At 46.2% G+C, this 17,660-nt stretch overlaps 8 protein-coding genes across 8 annotated transcripts; 5 read left to right on the forward strand and 3 right to left on the reverse strand.

The window, feature by feature from the left end:
- Positions 1-110: 110 nt before the first annotated feature.
- I206_105726 (uncharacterized protein) lies at positions 111-2,901 on the reverse strand (the record flags this gene model as incomplete). The annotated part of the gene is made up of 9 exons (XM_019155120.1): positions 111-211; positions 279-412; positions 485-669; positions 741-1,595; positions 1,663-1,809; positions 1,874-2,328; positions 2,397-2,638; positions 2,708-2,769; positions 2,842-2,901. 9 exons carry the CDS (start codon positions 2,899-2,901, stop codon positions 111-113), a joined length of 2,241 nt encoding a protein of 746 aa, XP_019011274.1.
- A 260-nt stretch (positions 2,902-3,161) lies between these two features.
- On the forward strand, positions 3,162-4,299 carry I206_105727 (uncharacterized protein; the record flags this gene model as incomplete). The annotated part of the gene is made up of 6 exons (XM_070203175.1): positions 3,162-3,193; positions 3,261-3,390; positions 3,453-3,648; positions 3,703-3,806; positions 3,866-3,996; positions 4,101-4,299. The coding sequence occupies 6 exons, from the start codon at positions 3,162-3,164 to the stop codon at positions 4,297-4,299; spliced, it is 792 nt and encodes a 263-aa protein (XP_070059276.1).
- Positions 4,300-4,717: 418 nt separating this feature from the next.
- On the reverse strand, positions 4,718-5,779 carry I206_105728 (uncharacterized protein; the record flags this gene model as incomplete). The annotated part of the gene is made up of 5 exons (XM_019155118.1): positions 4,718-4,850; positions 4,939-5,146; positions 5,222-5,400; positions 5,509-5,629; positions 5,704-5,779. The coding sequence occupies 5 exons, from the start codon at positions 5,777-5,779 to the stop codon at positions 4,718-4,720; spliced, it is 717 nt and encodes a 238-aa protein (XP_019011272.1).
- Positions 5,780-6,613: 834 nt separating this feature from the next.
- Positions 6,614-7,475, forward strand: I206_105729 (uncharacterized protein; the record flags this gene model as incomplete). The annotated part of the gene is made up of 2 exons (XM_019155117.1): positions 6,614-6,676; positions 6,732-7,475. 2 exons carry the CDS (start codon positions 6,614-6,616, stop codon positions 7,473-7,475), a joined length of 807 nt encoding a protein of 268 aa, XP_019011271.1.
- A 254-nt stretch (positions 7,476-7,729) lies between these two features.
- On the reverse strand, positions 7,730-9,698 carry I206_105730 (uncharacterized protein; the record flags this gene model as incomplete). Its single annotated transcript, XM_019155116.1, has 9 exons — positions 7,730-7,870; positions 7,930-8,032; positions 8,099-8,188; positions 8,246-8,338; positions 8,396-8,703; positions 8,768-8,794; positions 8,860-9,146; positions 9,209-9,295; positions 9,365-9,698. The coding sequence occupies 9 exons, from the start codon at positions 9,696-9,698 to the stop codon at positions 7,730-7,732; spliced, it is 1,470 nt and encodes a 489-aa protein (XP_019011270.1).
- Positions 9,699-10,960: 1,262 nt separating this feature from the next.
- I206_105731 (uncharacterized protein) lies at positions 10,961-12,039 on the forward strand (the record flags this gene model as incomplete). Its single annotated transcript, XM_019155115.1, has 3 exons — positions 10,961-11,118; positions 11,176-11,359; positions 11,440-12,039. 3 exons carry the CDS (start codon positions 10,961-10,963, stop codon positions 12,037-12,039), a joined length of 942 nt encoding a protein of 313 aa, XP_019011269.1.
- Positions 12,040-12,747: 708 nt separating this feature from the next.
- Positions 12,748-15,019, forward strand: I206_105732 (uncharacterized protein; the record flags this gene model as incomplete). Its single annotated transcript, XM_019155114.1, has 13 exons — positions 12,748-13,028; positions 13,081-13,237; positions 13,296-13,327; positions 13,385-13,401; positions 13,452-13,553; positions 13,611-13,635; positions 13,687-13,927; positions 13,985-14,091; positions 14,147-14,246; positions 14,305-14,376; positions 14,436-14,607; positions 14,662-14,734; positions 14,797-15,019. The coding sequence occupies 13 exons, from the start codon at positions 12,748-12,750 to the stop codon at positions 15,017-15,019; spliced, it is 1,602 nt and encodes a 533-aa protein (XP_019011268.1).
- Positions 15,020-15,455: 436 nt separating this feature from the next.
- On the forward strand, positions 15,456-17,648 carry I206_105733 (uncharacterized protein; the record flags this gene model as incomplete). Its single annotated transcript, XM_070203176.1, has 13 exons — positions 15,456-15,640; positions 15,700-15,767; positions 15,828-15,848; positions 15,898-16,104; positions 16,164-16,269; positions 16,333-16,345; positions 16,396-16,463; positions 16,520-16,543; positions 16,599-16,914; positions 16,966-17,084; positions 17,150-17,322; positions 17,382-17,507; positions 17,569-17,648. The coding sequence occupies 13 exons, from the start codon at positions 15,456-15,458 to the stop codon at positions 17,646-17,648; spliced, it is 1,506 nt and encodes a 501-aa protein (XP_070059277.1).
- Positions 17,649-17,660: the final 12 nt, after the last annotated feature.

Consider the following 17,660-nt stretch of genomic DNA (forward strand, 5'->3'; position numbering starts at 1 on the left):
CCCTCCATGATCAAGAATATTAAATTCGGGATATCTCTAATTCTTGAGGTGCACTGGCTGGTATCTATCTATGCGATAGTTGGAGGCAAAATGGTCGACAGATGACGGAATTACCATTTAACCTCATGAATCAAGACTACTTTCGTACTTTCACCTTGCCAGCCTCTATCTCCTGATGCTGTTATCAAGAATCTACCAGTAGGATCGACAACTAAAGATATATTATATTCAGCGCTCGTCGCACCTTTCCAGTCAAATATTTCATCGAAGACACTCACTCATAGATGATATTGTTCCACCATGATGGCCTGCTATGATTTTGAAAGGCGGCTTAGAGCTTTTCTTTTTGAGACTTTCATCCAGATCAAAGTAATCTGACGTATTCCATAATCTGATATTATCTTGCGATGCACTGAAAAGATCATACGTATCATCAGGTTCTTGTGTGGAACACGTTCGAAATTGTAGAAAAAATGATACCTACGTTGCGATATGTTGCCCATCTGGGAAAGCCACTAAACAGCTTATTGGACCAGATTCCGTCGGAGTCCTTAGAGTCCGTAGCAGATTTGGAGCTGAGGAGGAAGACGACCGCCGAACATCCCATACATCTATTGTACCGTTTCTTCTACCTGCTAATACCTGTGACCCATTTGAAGACCAGCAAGCCTAGTAAGCAGTAGCGCCCTATCAGCATTACCTCATCACCGACAGATAGACAAGAAGTTCGGGTCACTCACGGACATACACCACGGTGGAGCTCTATCCCCAGGCATCAATCTACCGACTCCTACTCCCACTCCTTCCCCGGCGGGTACTCTCTTATCTATCAGTACCACTTGGCCATCCATCGAACTTGTTAAAAACACATCATCCGAGAAAGACCTGTATGTTGTAGAGCTAAGCAAGGGGATGTGAGCAGCAGCTTGACGAGAAGTAGATGGTCCAGCCCCTGCGGATTGAAGCGAGAACAGAGGACCACCACCTGTAGATGATGACGCTGGAGTAGATTGGTCTGTGTGTGCTGGCGGTATTGGTGGTTTAGGTTGACCGGGTAAAGCTAATCCCATTCCCTTCAATTTGGATGCTGGCAGGGTGGGTGTGATATCGCGGGATGGTGTAGGTGCTTTGGAGGGCACGACTGAAGGCGGTGCTGTCTCTCCTTCACCGTCCATGTCATCGTCGTCTCCACCGAACAACGAGTCATTAGATGGCGACTTGGCCTCCCTCATCTCAACGTCTCCATTCTCTTTGGTCTCATCGTCTTTGCGTATATCGGCGCCGTTCATTCCGTTGACTGAATGCACGGCCGAAGTATCATCCTTGATGGGCTGGGGATCCTGATCGATTTCGTTGTCATTACTTTCCGGTTCATTCTTCTTATCGAAGAAATTGGGTCCAGCGGATATGGAAGTATTCTCTTTGGTGGTGATATCACCATCAATCTCCTCGCTGTCATCGTCTACTTCGGGCCGCCGGTGTGGAGAGGGAGATGGCGATAGAGGATGAGTGAATGGTCGCAGTGCCAAGGATGATATTTGCGCGCCGTGCGTAGGGTATGTCCGAACAGTCTGACCAGTATTCAGGTCCCACTCCTAAATATGAATAATAAGCTTTAGACCAGCAACGTGGCCATGCAATCGCAGGTGACTGCAGACTCACTCGAACGGACCCATCCCATGAACCACTGAGCAAGCTTTTTTCGTTGGGTAACAGCGACAAGCACGAAACAACATTAGTATGTCCCCTGAGCGAATGTACAAGATGTCCTGGAGCATGCCGCAGTGTTGTCAGATTGATAGGTCCAGACTATACGAATAAGCAGTATACCGTCAGCTGGAAGATTGACAAGGATATAGGAGGAGCATCATACCTGAGTTCCGGTCACTGCAAATAGACCATCTCCTTCACAGGCTATACTATATACGGGCTCTACCCTCTTGCTGACCACACCGCCATTTACGCCCTCAATTTCATTTGCCCACCATCCTCTTCCTACTCCTGCTTTGTTGATGGTTTCTCCTAGACCGACAACACTTCTTTGTTGAGCAGTCATCATCTGTCCACCATTGACACTTCCCCAAAAGTCATACGCTCGAATATACCCATCTTGACTTCCCGCGAGTAGGTAGGAAAGACAGGATGTTGATGCGAGAGAATGAACGGGCGAAGGCAAGGGAATACCAACTATTGCTTCTATTGATAGGGATTTAGGAGGGGTTGAATAAGATGGTATAAATAGGTTACGCCGTATTTGATGAGGTGGTGGTGGGAGATTCTGTGTCGAGATAGCTTTCAATGACGGAGATTTCGATTTCCTGATTGATCCTGTTCAAAAGCCATATCCAAGTGAGTTCATTGATTAATTCACGAAGATGGAAGTGCATCGAGCTTACCAGTCTCTTCTTCCGCTACGTCCATCGTGATGTCTCCGTCTGCATTATCCGCTCTTTCACCCTCATCCTCGGTGCTGGCATCTAATTCTCCTTCTTCATCATTATCGTCGTCTTCGTGATCTTCAGCCTCATCTTCCTCATCGTCATGATCATGATCACCGTCCTCATCCTCATCCTCGTCTTCCTCTTCGTTTTCATCGGCATCTTCTTCCCCTTCGGACCCAACTTCATCTGAGCCGTCTCTGAATTGTGGAATTAGCGTAAAGCCGACACTCGGTTTTACCCATAAGGCTGATCTGATTGATACTCACTCTATACCATCCTCTTGATCTGCTTCGTCCTCGTCTCCATTCCCGCCATTGATAGCGTCGTCCTAAGGAGTTGACAGGATGTCAACAGATGTCAACAGATGGCTTAAGTATTTCAGATAGCTTGATGAACTCACATCGTCCTCTTCTTCATCGTTATAATACTCATCTTCCTCATCTTCATCATAGCTCGGCATGATACAAGAACTTATACATGTATTGAATATACAAGATACAAATGAATCACAATTGTTGTCGCAAAAATAAGAAAAGAATAACAAGGTTGTTCATAAAAGTGGAGGGTCTCACCGTACGTACTTTCAACTGGAACCGGAAGCGCCGATATCATTTCAATCCTATTCAATCGTCATTTCACGTATCTAGTTCTTCCTTTATTTAGCATAACACCAAACTACTTTCTTTCAGATATCAAACCCAGGACCATACATTTGTCGAGATGTCCGGTACCGGTCCAAGGGAATCTGTCTTGTGGGTTGAAATTGTTCGGCAGATTAATAGATAGTCTCAGCGGGGTAGCTGACAATATCGAACATAGCCCAACACGTATGAATTTGACCTTGACCAAAGGTCGATTGAAGGGTGCTCAGACTGGTCATTCACTACTCGCGAAGAAGAGGGATGCTTTGACTACTAGATTTAGAACAATCTTAAGGAAGGTCGACGAAGTGAGTTATATCGTCATGATGTAGTATGCCCGGATACTGAACAATGCGTCTATGACACTTAGGCCAAAAGGTTGATGGGAAGAGTACTTCAACTTGCTTCATTCTCACTTGCTGAAGTCACATATACAGCAGGAGATATTGGATATCAGGTACAAGAATCGGTCAAGAAAGCTTCTTATACGGTACAAGCCAGACAAGAGAATGTCAGTGGTGTAGTTTTACCTGCTTTCGACGGTGTAAGAAGTAAAGATGCTAGTGGTGAGTCGAATACGGTCACGAGGCTCAGACGATCGCACTGACCATTGATTACAGATTTCAATCTCACTGGTCTGAGTAGAGGTGGTCAGCAAATCCAGAAGTGCAGAGACACATATGTGAAAGCGGTGGGAACATTGGTCGAGCTGGCCTCGTTACAGGTGAGCTAGGCATGCATGGGTTCTATCATCCTTCAAATTTTCACTAAAGCATGCTATAGACGGCCTTCACCATCCTTGATGAAGTAATCAGAGCTACAAATCGTCGAGTGAATGCAATCGAGCACGTAGTCATACCCAGATTGGATAATACTATCAAGTATATCAATTCAGAATTAGACGAGATGGACCGGTAAGTTCCCTTCCAACATCGGTTCCTTTTTGGCTGCCAATACTCCTCACTGTTGCTTCTCGAAATGTGGTGCAACGAACTCACATGTTACATGTCCGTTATAGTGAGGAATTCTTCCGATTGAAGAAGGTTCAAGGTAAAAAGAAACGAGATGCTGAGAAATCAAACGAATCGCGAGAAGGTCAGAATGCAGAATTTACAGAAGGCGGTGGAGAGTTGCACAAAGATGAAGGTATTGGTGGAGGAAATGCCGGTGGGGCTGACATGTTGGATGAGGGCAAAGATGATGATGTAATTTTCTAGAGTAGTGAGTATGCTTTCTTTCATGGATGATGCAATGATGTGCATGATTGCTGACTGCGCCTCAATAGAATAGTTTGACCATGTATACCGTTGCTCCCCTGACTGGACAAGAGATCATCACGAACGAGCAGGTGGCCTCAGCAGCTAATATCTAATAAGCGCTCATCTGAACGGCTGACGCCTGCGATACCGCAGGTCGTTCTAGGCTGACTTCCCAGAAGTATACGTTGGGGAGAACATACATGTAATTCGATGAGTACAACAGCTACCGATACAAAAGACTAGCCCCGGCTCGGTGCTCTAGCCTGCTGAGACGATCTCGAGATGCTGCAACACTGTGGATGTGGTTTCTTCTTGAGAAGGTTGTGAGAGAGGCGATACATCCTGTCGAAAGGGTATGAGATACGTTTTGGTCCGTTTAGCCTCTTCTTGATAGTGTCATTAGTGACCATGCCAGACACAGCCCACTCAGAAGCACTAAAACATTGTTTTGGCTTAAAGCTAAGGATGACGAGCTTGCTATATTGTCTGTGATAGGTCTCTGTCCGATCCTATAATGCACGTCATACATTGCGTTAGCATTCGTACATAGAAAACTGCCTCGTGAAGCAGTACGACACCAAAAGATGCAACACTCACGCCAAAGAGGGAGCAACGCTGACAGCCAATTGTACTGCTGTTGGACTTCCAGCTATATGAGGGGGTACCACACCTGAAGGAGGAACTGTCTCGAAAGTTGCTGATCCTGTATACGCCGCTGGATTGCCAGGTAGATCGGTCGACGATGCGGTGTCTGAAGTCGAAGCAATAGGCGTGCCGTTCACGGAGAAGAAATCGATGTCAAACCCTATTAACATGAAAGATTTTAGTAGTCGCGGCGGGTTCAATGGGGACCAGAGAAGGGGAATTGTTGCTGACTCACAGTTACCTCCTACCGACGACGTATCATACAACGCTTCATTTGTCATCAACACAGTATGAGTCTTATTATCTAGATTATGAGCTTCAAATAAAATCTGCTGATACAATTCTGGATCTCTCGCCGTTCCATTAAGATATTGCTTATCACCACCGTCTATCAGACCGGAAAGAAACCCATGACTGAGGATGCGCAAAAGTCAGTGTCTGAAATAATAGCTGTTTTCCCATTGTACTTCTTCCGCTAAGATGTTGGAGAGTACTGGATTAAAGGTTCTCGACAATACTCACTTTGGTCTAAGGGCTCCGAACACTTGTATATCCGTACCAACAAAAACTATAACAACTGTATCTCCATCTGTGGTTGTGGAGTGGAAAGTTGAATTCTTATATCTGCCCAGGAAAGGATCAGCTGTTTAACGCCAAGGGAAATAGCATCGTCAGCGTAAGTTCTACCAAGATAAGGACGGCAATAGAAGAGCATACAGGTCTGCTGAATGCTCCAGTCTCCTTGATACGCGATATAAGGCGATGTGTCGTCATAAGATTGAGTTGTGTCCATCTTAAATCGGTGTCTGCTGGAGGGAATATCGGATTGGGTTATAGATTATTGTAAAAGAATGTATCGATCGGAAAGAGCATTGAAAAGATCGTTTCGACAGTAGCATATCTTGCAATAACTCATGAGACTCACATCGACAGATTTCTCTTTTCTGAGATTGTTCACACTGGGAATTGATGTTACCCCTTAGTAGCCTGACACCCATCCAAACCATATTCATTCCTTTGAACTCAATCAATGTGAGGGAATTTTGACGCTAACGGCCCTTTCTACTGCAAAGGGGCACCTTTACATACCAATTCAGTCACAAGGGTCAGAGCCACCACAAAGGCACACACACCCACACAATCGATTCCACATGTGTGGTTGGCCTTATTAGTTGTGTGAGTGCGACAAGACTCGTGTTTCGGTCCGAACAAAGCGCACTATACTGCCCGTCATCAGACGCTGTATTTGTCCTACGGTACGCTGATGATGGCACTGGTTTATGCTGAGTGGTTGTCATCCTCGTCAGAGGAATCATCATGGGACAATCACAAGCTAGATATAGTATAGCCGGAAAGCGCCCTAACGGAAAGAGCGTTATTATCGAGAAACACAAGAATTATTGAAATCACGTTGATAGACGCGAGATGCCGTTCTTGACCATATGGTGTTTACGTGGTTTCTATAAGTGGAGACGGTGAATGATAGGTGAATGATGTCACAGATCGATTATTCGATGCGAGACGACACAAAATGAAGAATGGATTCAGATGATTATATAACATAGTACGCACCGATTACACGGAATGTAGAGCTGATCTCGCAAGAAACATACTATAGACAATCACAATGGCACCAATAGATACTCTATCTTTCAAATGTGCTCTGATCACAGGAGGAGGAGGTGGCTTGGTGAGTGAAGTTGGATTTGGCCTGTACTGTAAGGTTGAGCTAACCGTGGACGCAGGGGAAAGCTATGGCGACCGAGCTGTTAAAACAAGGTAAAAAAGTGATAATTGCCGGTAGAACCGAGAAGACGTTATCAGAGACGGCCAAAGAAATTGGAGCGACGGGCTACTACGTCCTAGATACAGGAGACATACCTAGCATCGCTTCATTCGTTTCCAAGATCACCAAGGAACACCCAGATTTAGACTGTTTGATCAACAATGCAGGTGTACAACGGCCTCTGGAAGTCACATCTTCTCCTGAACACAAAGGGTATGGGTTCGACCTAGATTCAGCAGACCAAGAGATCAACATCAACATTAGAGGTCCAATTCATCTTGCGGTCACTCTACTAGAAAAACATTTCAGCAAGCTCGAAAATGGTGCAGTAATCATGAATGTATCTTCAGTCCTTGGTTTCGTGCCCTTCAGCGTGATCAACCCAGTTTACAATGGTACAAAAGCATTTGTACACTTCTTCACGACTAACCTCAGGCAACAACTAGCTAGACAAGAAAGTAAGATCAAGGTTGTAGAGATTGTTCCACCTCAGGTAGAATCAGATTTGCACAGAGATAGGACCAATCCGGACGATAACAAAAAGAAGTCTGGTGCACCTGCTCTGAGCGTAGAAGAATTTATGGCGGATGTGAAGGAAGGATGGAAAACCAATCAGGACACAGTAGCGGCCGGTCCAGGTATAGAGATGACCCAATTGTGGGATGAGACCTTTGGGACCAAGTTGAAGGCCATGGCAAAGTGAGTCGTCTCCCAATCGTAGATTTTATCTCTCACTTGAGTATCATGACTGAATTGGACATTGGGTCTATAGGTGATCCCTTAGTATGCATATCGGTGTTCCCTATTCTACTCATGATACTGATATATGTAAAATATGAACGTATTATATATGACCCATCACTCTTACAGAAACAGCCTTCTAGGTCTAGGCACCATTCTGTTACCGTTTGAAGTTGTGCAACCGCGCAGCAGGACGAATCGACTGCCCTCGTCACTTCATGCCCATTTCCCGAGTACGCTCATGCAAATCATACCGGCCACCATAGCAAGGATAGCTACGATAACCTTGAACGGCTTAGCATCTCTGAGAGGGCCATCGGTGAAATCGCATGACAGAAGGCGGAAAGCAGCGTAGAGCTGGACATGCGTAAGAGTGAGTTTTTTCTTCCTATTGAGCCAGGTATAGCTGTACTCACCAAGATACCTGCACTAACGGAGTTAAGAATACCAACGGAAAGTAAAGACGCTTTACCGTTCTGCGAGAAGGATTTTCGTACTCCAATGCCGATGGCGATACCACTGAGTCCCAGGTAGATGTGATCAGCTTCTGCGGACAGTACTCAGGATAATATGGGCTGAGCTCACACTGGGGTGATAAGGGTGAAAGTCAAAGCCATGAGAAATTGTTTGGGCTTAGAAATCGTTCGGAGAAGGGCTATTCGCGCACCCAATGCTCTGTAGTCGGCTTCAACAAACATGGCTACTAGAACAGGATGGATGATCACTACTTACAGTCCTTCAAAGAATTGATGAAATACGATGACGATGAGAAGAGTAGCCCAACCGTTACCGCTTCCAGCACCGAGTGTCACTCCGATCATGACGCTGTACGCAGCAATCAGCGATTGATCCTTCCTACGGTAAATTGCCCATTCAACTCACGAGTGGAAAATGATACCCATTTCAAGCAAAACAACTCCCCAGTTCTGTTTACCTTCAAGCACCAAGTCATAGCCATGATCATGCCCGTCGTGCGAGTGATCATGAGTCCTTTCTGCTTCCTTCTCCGCCCTAGGTGACTCTACTGACTGAGTATGCTCATACTTCTTATGAGCAGCTCTTGAACCGATGAAGTCGAATAAGAAAGTCACAAAAGCGGCTGCCATCGAAATTGCCGGCGCAGTCGATTCGTACGCTAAATGTCCTACACATTCATTTTGGAACATAACGAAACCATGGAACAGCAAATGCTAAATCAACTGTGAGTACTACATAATATATTCATGCCTTTCTGTATGGCGTCAGATCACATACAATGAACGCGGTGGAGATGATGATACCCTGAGGACACTCTTCCAAGTCAGTTCAAGTTCATACCTAGAAGTAGACTTTGGGAGGACACCTACCGTACCGAAATGCTTAGCAATGTAAAAGATGTTTGACCAGATTCCAGCTTTCCTTCCAAAGGCCGTTTGCTGGTCGAAGTCACCCAGGGTAGAAAGAGTGTCCAAGCTCTCAGTACTTGAACTTCGTCTTCTTGCCCATCCAGTAACCAAAGGAATCATAGCTCCAAGTCCAGAGGTGACCAAAATGATGAACAACGCTCCGATGTGCAATGGCATGTTGAAATTTTCTAGAAGCACTGCTCCGCAAGCTAAATCCTCGGCGGAACAATCACCGTGCGTATGGCCAACTGCCCAGGGAGAATCGAATCAGAATAACTTGACCCGTCACAAGGCACATTCTTCAACTTACCGTGAATGATGCATTCGCCTGTATCTTCAGCAGACCCGGTAGCTTCCAACTCCTCCGCAGAGTCGAAACAATCCCAATGCGTTTCATCTGTTTGACCAACTGAATCAGCACCCCGATACTCTGGTTGAAGTTACCAGGCGTCAATTAATCACTCACGCCAAGAACAGTAACTGCTTTCAGTGGGATTTGGGGTATTCGGATCTCCAGTAGTAGGACTAGCTTCATAACCAGGAGCTGTACCAGTACAGTGGTAATGATCCACGTGAAGAACGCAGCCTACTGACTCGGTAGGAGGCGCAGGTACACCCGAGCTTGTTGGGGATGTTGAAATGCTAGACGCACTCGAATTGATCGGAGCACCTGACTGACTGGTAGTCGCAGCTCTCGCACTAGTTGACCTTGATCCACTGGCTGATAAGGAGCTTGCTGGTCCAAATTGTGCATTGACCGCAGCGACTGCCAGCAAAGCAAACAATATAGTCAAGCTCATCGCGGACGTTGGGAGGGGTTTTCTTCGCAAAAAAACCTATTGGGGCTTGATATCTAGAATTGCGTTGAGCTCAAACTTATATACTTCTTGGTGGGAAGAACTGGACCGAGAATGAAACCATCATGATACTGTCAAAATTTGACAACCCTTCTTTCGCACGAGAAGATGGGAGTGGAGCGTACGCCTGTCATCGAAGTGGTTTCAATCGCCCAAACCCTCTTGCATGATCTTTGATCGTTAGCCGACAAGAGCCCAACACATTGTGCATTTTTACTGGGAGCACATTTTACGCTGACCGTGCTTGGCAAGATCCGCAGCCAAGATAGATACTTCCCTCGAAAGCAAATATGCATCTATGTATGCGTATTCGAAGCCACAGGATCGAAATGCATCAGCAAACTTTGCGGAGTAGAACGAGATTAGTTAGAACGAGATTATTGGTATTTGAGTACTTTGTCTTGCACGATCACGAGTAGCACTATTACCTAAAGATAATTCTTGGCAACTTATCTAATCATCCGCTGTCAGATATTTCGCTTTGATGATACTCCAGCAAACACGGAGGAAGGGCGGATGGAATTCGCAATGTAGTGAGTACCCAAAAGGTCATACCAGATTTTGGCGCGAGTTCGATTTATCGCTAGCCATGAGTTCGAGGTATAGGTTGTGCGACTACCCCCAACTTGCCTTAGGATAACGGAAGCTTCGACTTGTATACATAATAGAGCAGTTTTCGACTGGTTTGAAGGTGATTATAAATTCGGTTAGAAGTCTACATCATTTCTATCCCAAAAGCCATACTACGGGTAACCTTTGCATCTTGGCAGGCACTTTAATCCATATCTGGCCAATGACCACCGGCTGTCTCTCTTATCCTATCGCCCATTGCCAATGGCTTGACCGGTCTGAGAGCGATGATGGTTCACTCCGTGTACAGCCGTCCTTCAACAGCCAAATGTGGATGACCATCGTGGTACTCTCAAAACACCATTTTGAGGGTCCGAGGCCTGCAAAGAGACCCCTCACTGAACGGTAATTGCCATATTCATAGACCTCGAAGTGAATGGAACATAATGGCTGGACAATTGATCCGATCTGACGCAATGGGCTCAAGATTTCATCGTCGAACAACCAAACTTGAAAGACATATATACGGACTGCTTGTAGCGTGATATGAAGAGAAAATTCCCTCCTCAACTTCTCATATCACTTTACCCCTGATTCCTTTCCAACCGAAAAGACTTGTCAACCCTTGAGTCAACATGATTGCGAAAACTTTGATCTCCGCTGCGATGTTGGCGTCTGTGGTCACCGCTGGTCCTATCAGCCTTGTCAGAGATTTGAGAGAATACAAAACTGATGTTGAGATTCACTCAAGTTGTAACTCCACTCAACGAAGGATGCTCCAAAAGGCTTTGGCGTGAGTAGTGCCATTCGCACTCTTCGGATATATTTCTAATTTGTGATCTCACCACAGTGACACCTTCGAAGTCGCCTCCTTCGCCAAAGAATACGTCGTTACCAACGGCCCTGAAGATCCCGTGTTCCAAATGTACTTCGGTAAAGAGAAAGAGGCCTATTCTACCGTGGTGGGTGTATGGGACAGCTTGTTGACCAGTAACAAAGAAGGCGTCCTCTTGAGATGCGACAACCCAGACGGAGTGAGTAAAAGGCTGATTTCTTGTACCTGACTGTAACTCGATCTGCATATATGCTAAATGGAAGGCTGTTCATCTCATAGAATTGCGGTCAGCCAGGGTGGAGAGGGCACTGGCGAGGTGACAACGCCACTTCCGAAACTGTTATTTGCGATCTCTCATACACCGACAGGTTTTACAACGAATATTTCTGTATGAACGGTTACACTGTCGCTGGATTCCCACTAGGTACTCATTGGTCCATCGACTTGATTCACAGGATGTTCCACGTTCCAGCCATCACCAATGAGCTCGTTGGTCACTACTCCGAAGATTACGCTTCAGCTCTTGAACTTGCCGAACACAACTCCACTTATTCTCCTATGGACTCGGACGCTCTGCAAGCTTTCGCTGCTCACGTCTACGCTGTCGAAATCGCACAAGGTGGTGAAACTTGTATTGGTCAAGTAGCCCAAGATTCTCACGATCACGACCATGCTTCCGCCTCCACTGCCTCTACCACTCCTTCCGCTGCTGCCTCTGCCGCTCAGTCATGCCACACCCATGTCGACGGTGCTGCTCACTGCGAAGATGACAATGCTACCGCTTACACCACCATCGCTTCTGCTGCGGCTGAGACTTCCGATGCCAATGCCGGCAAGGATTGTCACACCCACGCTGACGGTACCATCCACTGTGTCTAATCATCAAGAACCACAAGCAGAACGTGAGAGATGGTTGTCTTAGGGGGAGAAAGTCTGGTAACGAGAAGACGAAAGAAGTCTATAATAAGCATTTGGAACATCTTTCACATATAATACATAACCGTTAGATCGATATTCGATGCATTCTATTTTAAAAATCTAACATGCAGCAATCGCTCGCTCCGATGCGGGACGACACACCATACTGAACCTGAGCAGCATTGTATATCGTGGCTTTTGGTTTCAGCATGAATAAATCATACTCTAGGTTGCTAAGCACGAGTGTACCACGTTCTAATGGTCGGCGAATCTTTTCAGCACGCCAACCTCGCCCAGAACAATACCCAGCGCTTTCCTCATATCATATGAGGTGCATTACTATCAATTTGCTCCTCTGCTAATTGCTAAAAGGTAGAGTTAAATCATACACGCAAAGCCATCAGCAGGATCAACGGTCTGGCAGCGGAAATCAGCGGTCGAATCGGTGCCTCCGCTCAAATCCGAAACGCTAAACACCCACATAGATGATGCCATTCATCGCGTGATAAGAGGTCAACGTAAGGTACTGTTCTAAGCATGTTTTGCGTGATCAAACATAATATGTTTATCACCTTCATCATGAGAAACTTTCATAGTGAGGGATCTTTCGAATAAGATGCGAGCTCTTTCGCTTTCACCACGAGTCAGCAATCTCTTGTACATTCCGCGATGACCGTGATCAACAGTGAAGATATTCCAGTAGCTTCTGGTGGTCGCTCCATTCAGTATGTAGGAGCAAGTCAAGCGGCTTCCGGAGATCTACCTTACATCAAACGGGATGGGTCTTTACCAAGAAGATGGATCTTGAATGCCCTAACGTCTAATACACCAGGTATGGTCATCACAGGCGCTTGGAGAAGACCTGGGGATAGGGCTGCGGAATATAATACGATTAAATACTGGACTGATCTAGCTCAACTGCTCGAAAGAGGCAAATTCAGCGCTGTTTTGTAAGCTCTAGATCTCTATCGCAAAGACTGAGGAGACTGACTGTCCATTCAGCTTGGCAGATCTACTAGGTGGAAAAGATACGTTTGGCGGTGAGATCGGGCCGGCTTTACAAGTTGCGGGACAATCTATCTGTAGCGATCCCACCTTATGGATTTCTGCAGCCGCCGCAGTCACTTCTAATCTCACATTCGGGATCACCCAAAGCTTGGTGAGTCTCGATAAGAGTTTTTTGCCGGGTCCTGTGAGGTCTGATAAGTTTACCTCAGACATACGAGAAGCCGTTTACTGTTGCGAGAAGGTGAGGGAGTACACTTCGCATTAATTGTGCATGGCTTATCTGTATCGATCTTTGTAGATTCGCTACTTTAGATCGTGAGCTCAATGTCTCACGCACCAGACGAAGGTATTGATTATATCATCAGATCTCACGAATGGCAGAATCGCCATCAATCTGGTGACATCGGCACTGGATAGCGCAGCTCACAATCACGGTCTGACGGAGCAAATAGACCACGACAACAGGTGTAAGTTATAAGTCCATGAGATACAGATCAGTCGCTAAGACCTGGACCTTGGAGCAGACGAGCGAGCGGACGAGTATCTTGAGTATGTCTTTCCTCATTAGAATCCGAATGCCACAAGCTGAGTCCGTCATAGTGTTCTTTACAAATTGTGGGAATCGAGTTGGGCAGAAGACGCAGTGGTACTAGACAAGGAGAAGGAGATTTATGTCAACCCGACGCGAGTCAGGAAAATCAATCATTCGGGCGAGTACTACAGTGTCGTTGGCCCTGCCATTGTTGAGCCTAGCATACAACGAACTCCCGTCCTCTATCAAGCTGGAAGCTCACCTGCAGGTGTTGCGTTTGGCGCAAAACACGGGGAAGCTTTGTTTACGGTATGTCACAGGCGATTGATGCTAGAGATCTTCTCTGAACTCAGATCCCCACACTAGAATATGCCGAGCATCGAGAAAGCCAGAGCGAAAGTAGAGGAGTACAGAACCTCCGCCGTGGAGCGCGGACGAGATGCTTATAGCGTAAAGGTTGTTCTCGGCGTTACGTGAGTATCTGTTGTGTATCAGGGATATGATGAGTGGCTGAGTATATTGGAATAGTATATACGTCGGGTCAACGGACGAGGACGCACAAGCCAAGTTTGATGATTTCAAGCAATATACGAGCAAACTAGGCGCTGAAGTCCTCTTCTCTAACCGGGTGAGTCGAAATTCATCGACAGTCTGCTTGCAAGCTCGAACGTCATATCTCCGTGTAGGTCGATCAGGACCTTTCTGTGTACTCCGAAGAGGATGATCTCCGAGAAGTGGGTACAGCAGCCGTCAAAGGGGTGAGTATATCGCTTCATGTGGTATGAGAGAGAAAGGTGACTGATATTGGGAAAAACAGATCTTGAAAAACCTTCAAATAACATACCCAGATCATCACGATTGGACCCGAGCTGGTCTGGCAGACCTCTTGGGGGTCAGAGGGCTTCCGTATCCCCCGATTGTAGGCTCACCTACAACAGTGGCGGATCATTTGCAGCGGATCGTTGCCGAGTCTGATATTGACGGTTTCAGTATGTGTTCTTGACCCCTACCGGACATTTCGGTCTAGCTGATCGAATGGGTAGATATTGCTTGGAGTCGTTTCCCCGACTCATATTCAGACATCGTGGAGTATCTTGTTCCAGAATTACAAAAACGGTCAGTAAACAGCATGCAATTACAGTTCGATCACATTTGCACAAACTCATTATCTATCATAGTGGGGTCCATTGGCTCGATTATCCCAAGGGATCAGTTGACACCGGTTTGACCGCCAGAGAAAGTCTCACGGGCGTTGGAAATAGACACCTTCCTCAAGATCATTACGGATCCCGGTTCAGCTGGAAGGCGGGACAAAATGCTCCGCCATTGGAAGCAGAGATCCGGGTCGGCCAGCATGATACTACAGCAAGCAACGGTCACAAGCGTGCAAGAGTAGATTAGGGTCGTCGACATCGCTGCAGCTAATTGCATGATCTTTTTACGGACTGCAAAGTCTCAATCATATGCAATACCTGTGTCCATGATTATTACACCCGATGTAGCTCATACCATCCCCGTTCGAACTACAGCTTGCGGTTCGAGACCAAAAGCTTATCTCATGGCGTGCGATATCGACGGAGGTTTGATGACGTGCGATAAGCCAATTCCAGCTACGCAGCAGCCGATCAATAGCAATTATCCATCGATGATGTGATCAGATTGAGTTGCCACTGGTCGAGCATCGGTCCTATGGATGTATAGATAGTTGCGCGACATCTTAGATGGAGATGCGCTAGTGTATGGCGTGATCCGTTGAACAGGATCCGTTTCACTTATAAAGGTATCCATTCTTAGGGTCGTTATCGTTCCGAATCATTCCATCCTACACGTATCCAGAATGGTACCTGCTAGCACCTCCTCGTCCCCAGGTTTCGACTCCTCGGAGAAGTATGTCTACCCAAAAGAGTCCGACCTCCTGCCGGTCTTGAGTGGCGGTCGGTGGTATAGTAAATTATGGGATTCTTGGGATAAGCCTAGGGAGGAGAGGAGGTTCCTACTGAAATTGGACTTGACGTTATTGAGGTAAACCATTCTGGATTTATGGTCGGTATGGCTATTAATCTTTCACACGATACCAATAGTGCGGCATCATTTGGAGTCTTGATCAAATTCATCGATCAAGCCGCTGTAAACAACGCTTTTCTGTCTGGTGAGTAGGCACCTTGCCGTTGCATTCCAATACAATCTGATCTGATAAATCGACACCTAGGTATGAAGGAGGACCTAGATCGTAAGCTCTGTGTGTTCGTCAAGATGGAAAGTATCTGATTCGTTGTCAGTATATGGGAACGAGCTTAATTACGCAGCCGCATTCTTCGCTGCCGGTTACGTCTTTGGTCAAATTCCATCCAACTTGATCCTAGCGAAGGGCATAGTCAAAGCGCACATCTGGATCCCCATATTAGAGGTCCTTTGGACAGTCACCACTTTCGCTACCTCATCTGTAAAGACAGCCGGTCATCTCTATGCTTGTCGACTTTTCCTGGGTGAGTCTCGTTCTAGAGATATATCTAAATGTCAAGGGCTAATCATTAAGTTATCACAGGCTTATTCGAAGCTGGACATTTTCCCGCTGTTATGTATGTTGCTTCATCCTGGTATACTCCTGCGGAATTAGGTAAAAGGTTAACTTTGATCCAGATCTCTGTGATGTGAGTTTGTGGAATGTTTTGAAAGGGTTTAGCACGGAGTTTGCTCACCGTCTTCTTGATTAGGGTGGGACCTATGGTAGGTCTTTTTGTAGGCGGAGGGAAAGTTGTGCTCACCATTGATTACAGTTCAGCGGTTTCCTTCAAGCGGGCATTTACTCGGCCTTGAATGGAGTGCAAAGCAGAGCGGGTTGGTCGTGAGTGATTTGGTTTGTTCTGTACGGGAAATTATACCTGATAAGTATCACTTCAGCTGGCTGTTCCTAATCGATGGATGGTAAGTGCAGTCTTGACCGACACACCGTATGGCTTGATTCTAATACACCTCGCAGTATAAGTCTTCCTGTATCCTTGATCGCTTTCCTTTTCATTCCTGATTTGCCTTTTAACATCACCAAGAGCTGGTTGTTCACACAGGAAGAAATTGACCTAGCTAGAGTTCGTAAACCTCTTGAAAGCTATGAGAAGAATCCACCTCTCAATTGGCATGTCTGGCGCGGAATACTCACCACTTGGCATATCTGGGTATTCCCAACTTTGTTCACCTTTATGGGATTATGTAGTAATCCTTCAACCTCCATGGGTTTTTGGTTCAAGGCTTGGAATACGATCAAGCCCCATTCTTACTCCGTTTCGCAGATCAATATCGTATGTTATGACTAATCTCGAACGCACCTAGCTTAATCATCTATGATACAGTATCCCACTCCTATCTATGGCGTTTCTGTCGTCTACGGCCTAATCGGTGCGTGGATGAGCGATTCAGTACTCCGTGGTCGACGATGGCCCCCAATTGCTCTAGCCTTCTGTATAACTTTGTGAGCTGCTCTCGCTTTTTGCTTTTCAAAAGTATGGAGTTTCCCACAGCTTATATCATTTCCAGTGGCGTCAACATCGCTCTGGCTACGCTACCTGTTTATTCGCAGCGTAAGGCGGTCCGATGGGGTCTATACTACATTAGCAATTTGGTCCTTGGTAATTTCGGAGTTATGTGGAGCTGGCAGGCGGCGGCAACAGAAGGAAATCCTATCAAACGAGCGGTGGTAGGAGCGACAAGTGAGTGAACGCTCTTGAGGATCAAGGTGCATTTCTTGACAATGCCTTTACAATCTTAGTGAACTCCATGTCTACTTTGATCAACGCATGGTGGCCTATTGTCCTCTTTCCAACTCAGAATCAGCCTGTGGTTAAAGCAGGAAACTATGCGACTGCAGGTTTGTCAGCGGGAGGCTTGTTGTTGAGTAAGTGGGACACGCCCGGCAAAGCATCTACTAGAATTGGAACTCACTATCACCTGATCAGTCCCGACTATATTGTATCTGCAAAGAAGGGATAGACAGAGATCTAATCAAGCTGAGGAACAGACCGAGCCAGATTTATGAAGCGGACTGACG

The sequence above is a fragment of the Kwoniella pini genome, chromosome 7 (genome assembly GCF_000512605.2).
Source record: "Kwoniella pini CBS 10737 chromosome 7, complete sequence".
NCBI lineage: Eukaryota > Fungi > Basidiomycota > Tremellomycetes > Tremellales > Cryptococcaceae > Kwoniella > Kwoniella pini.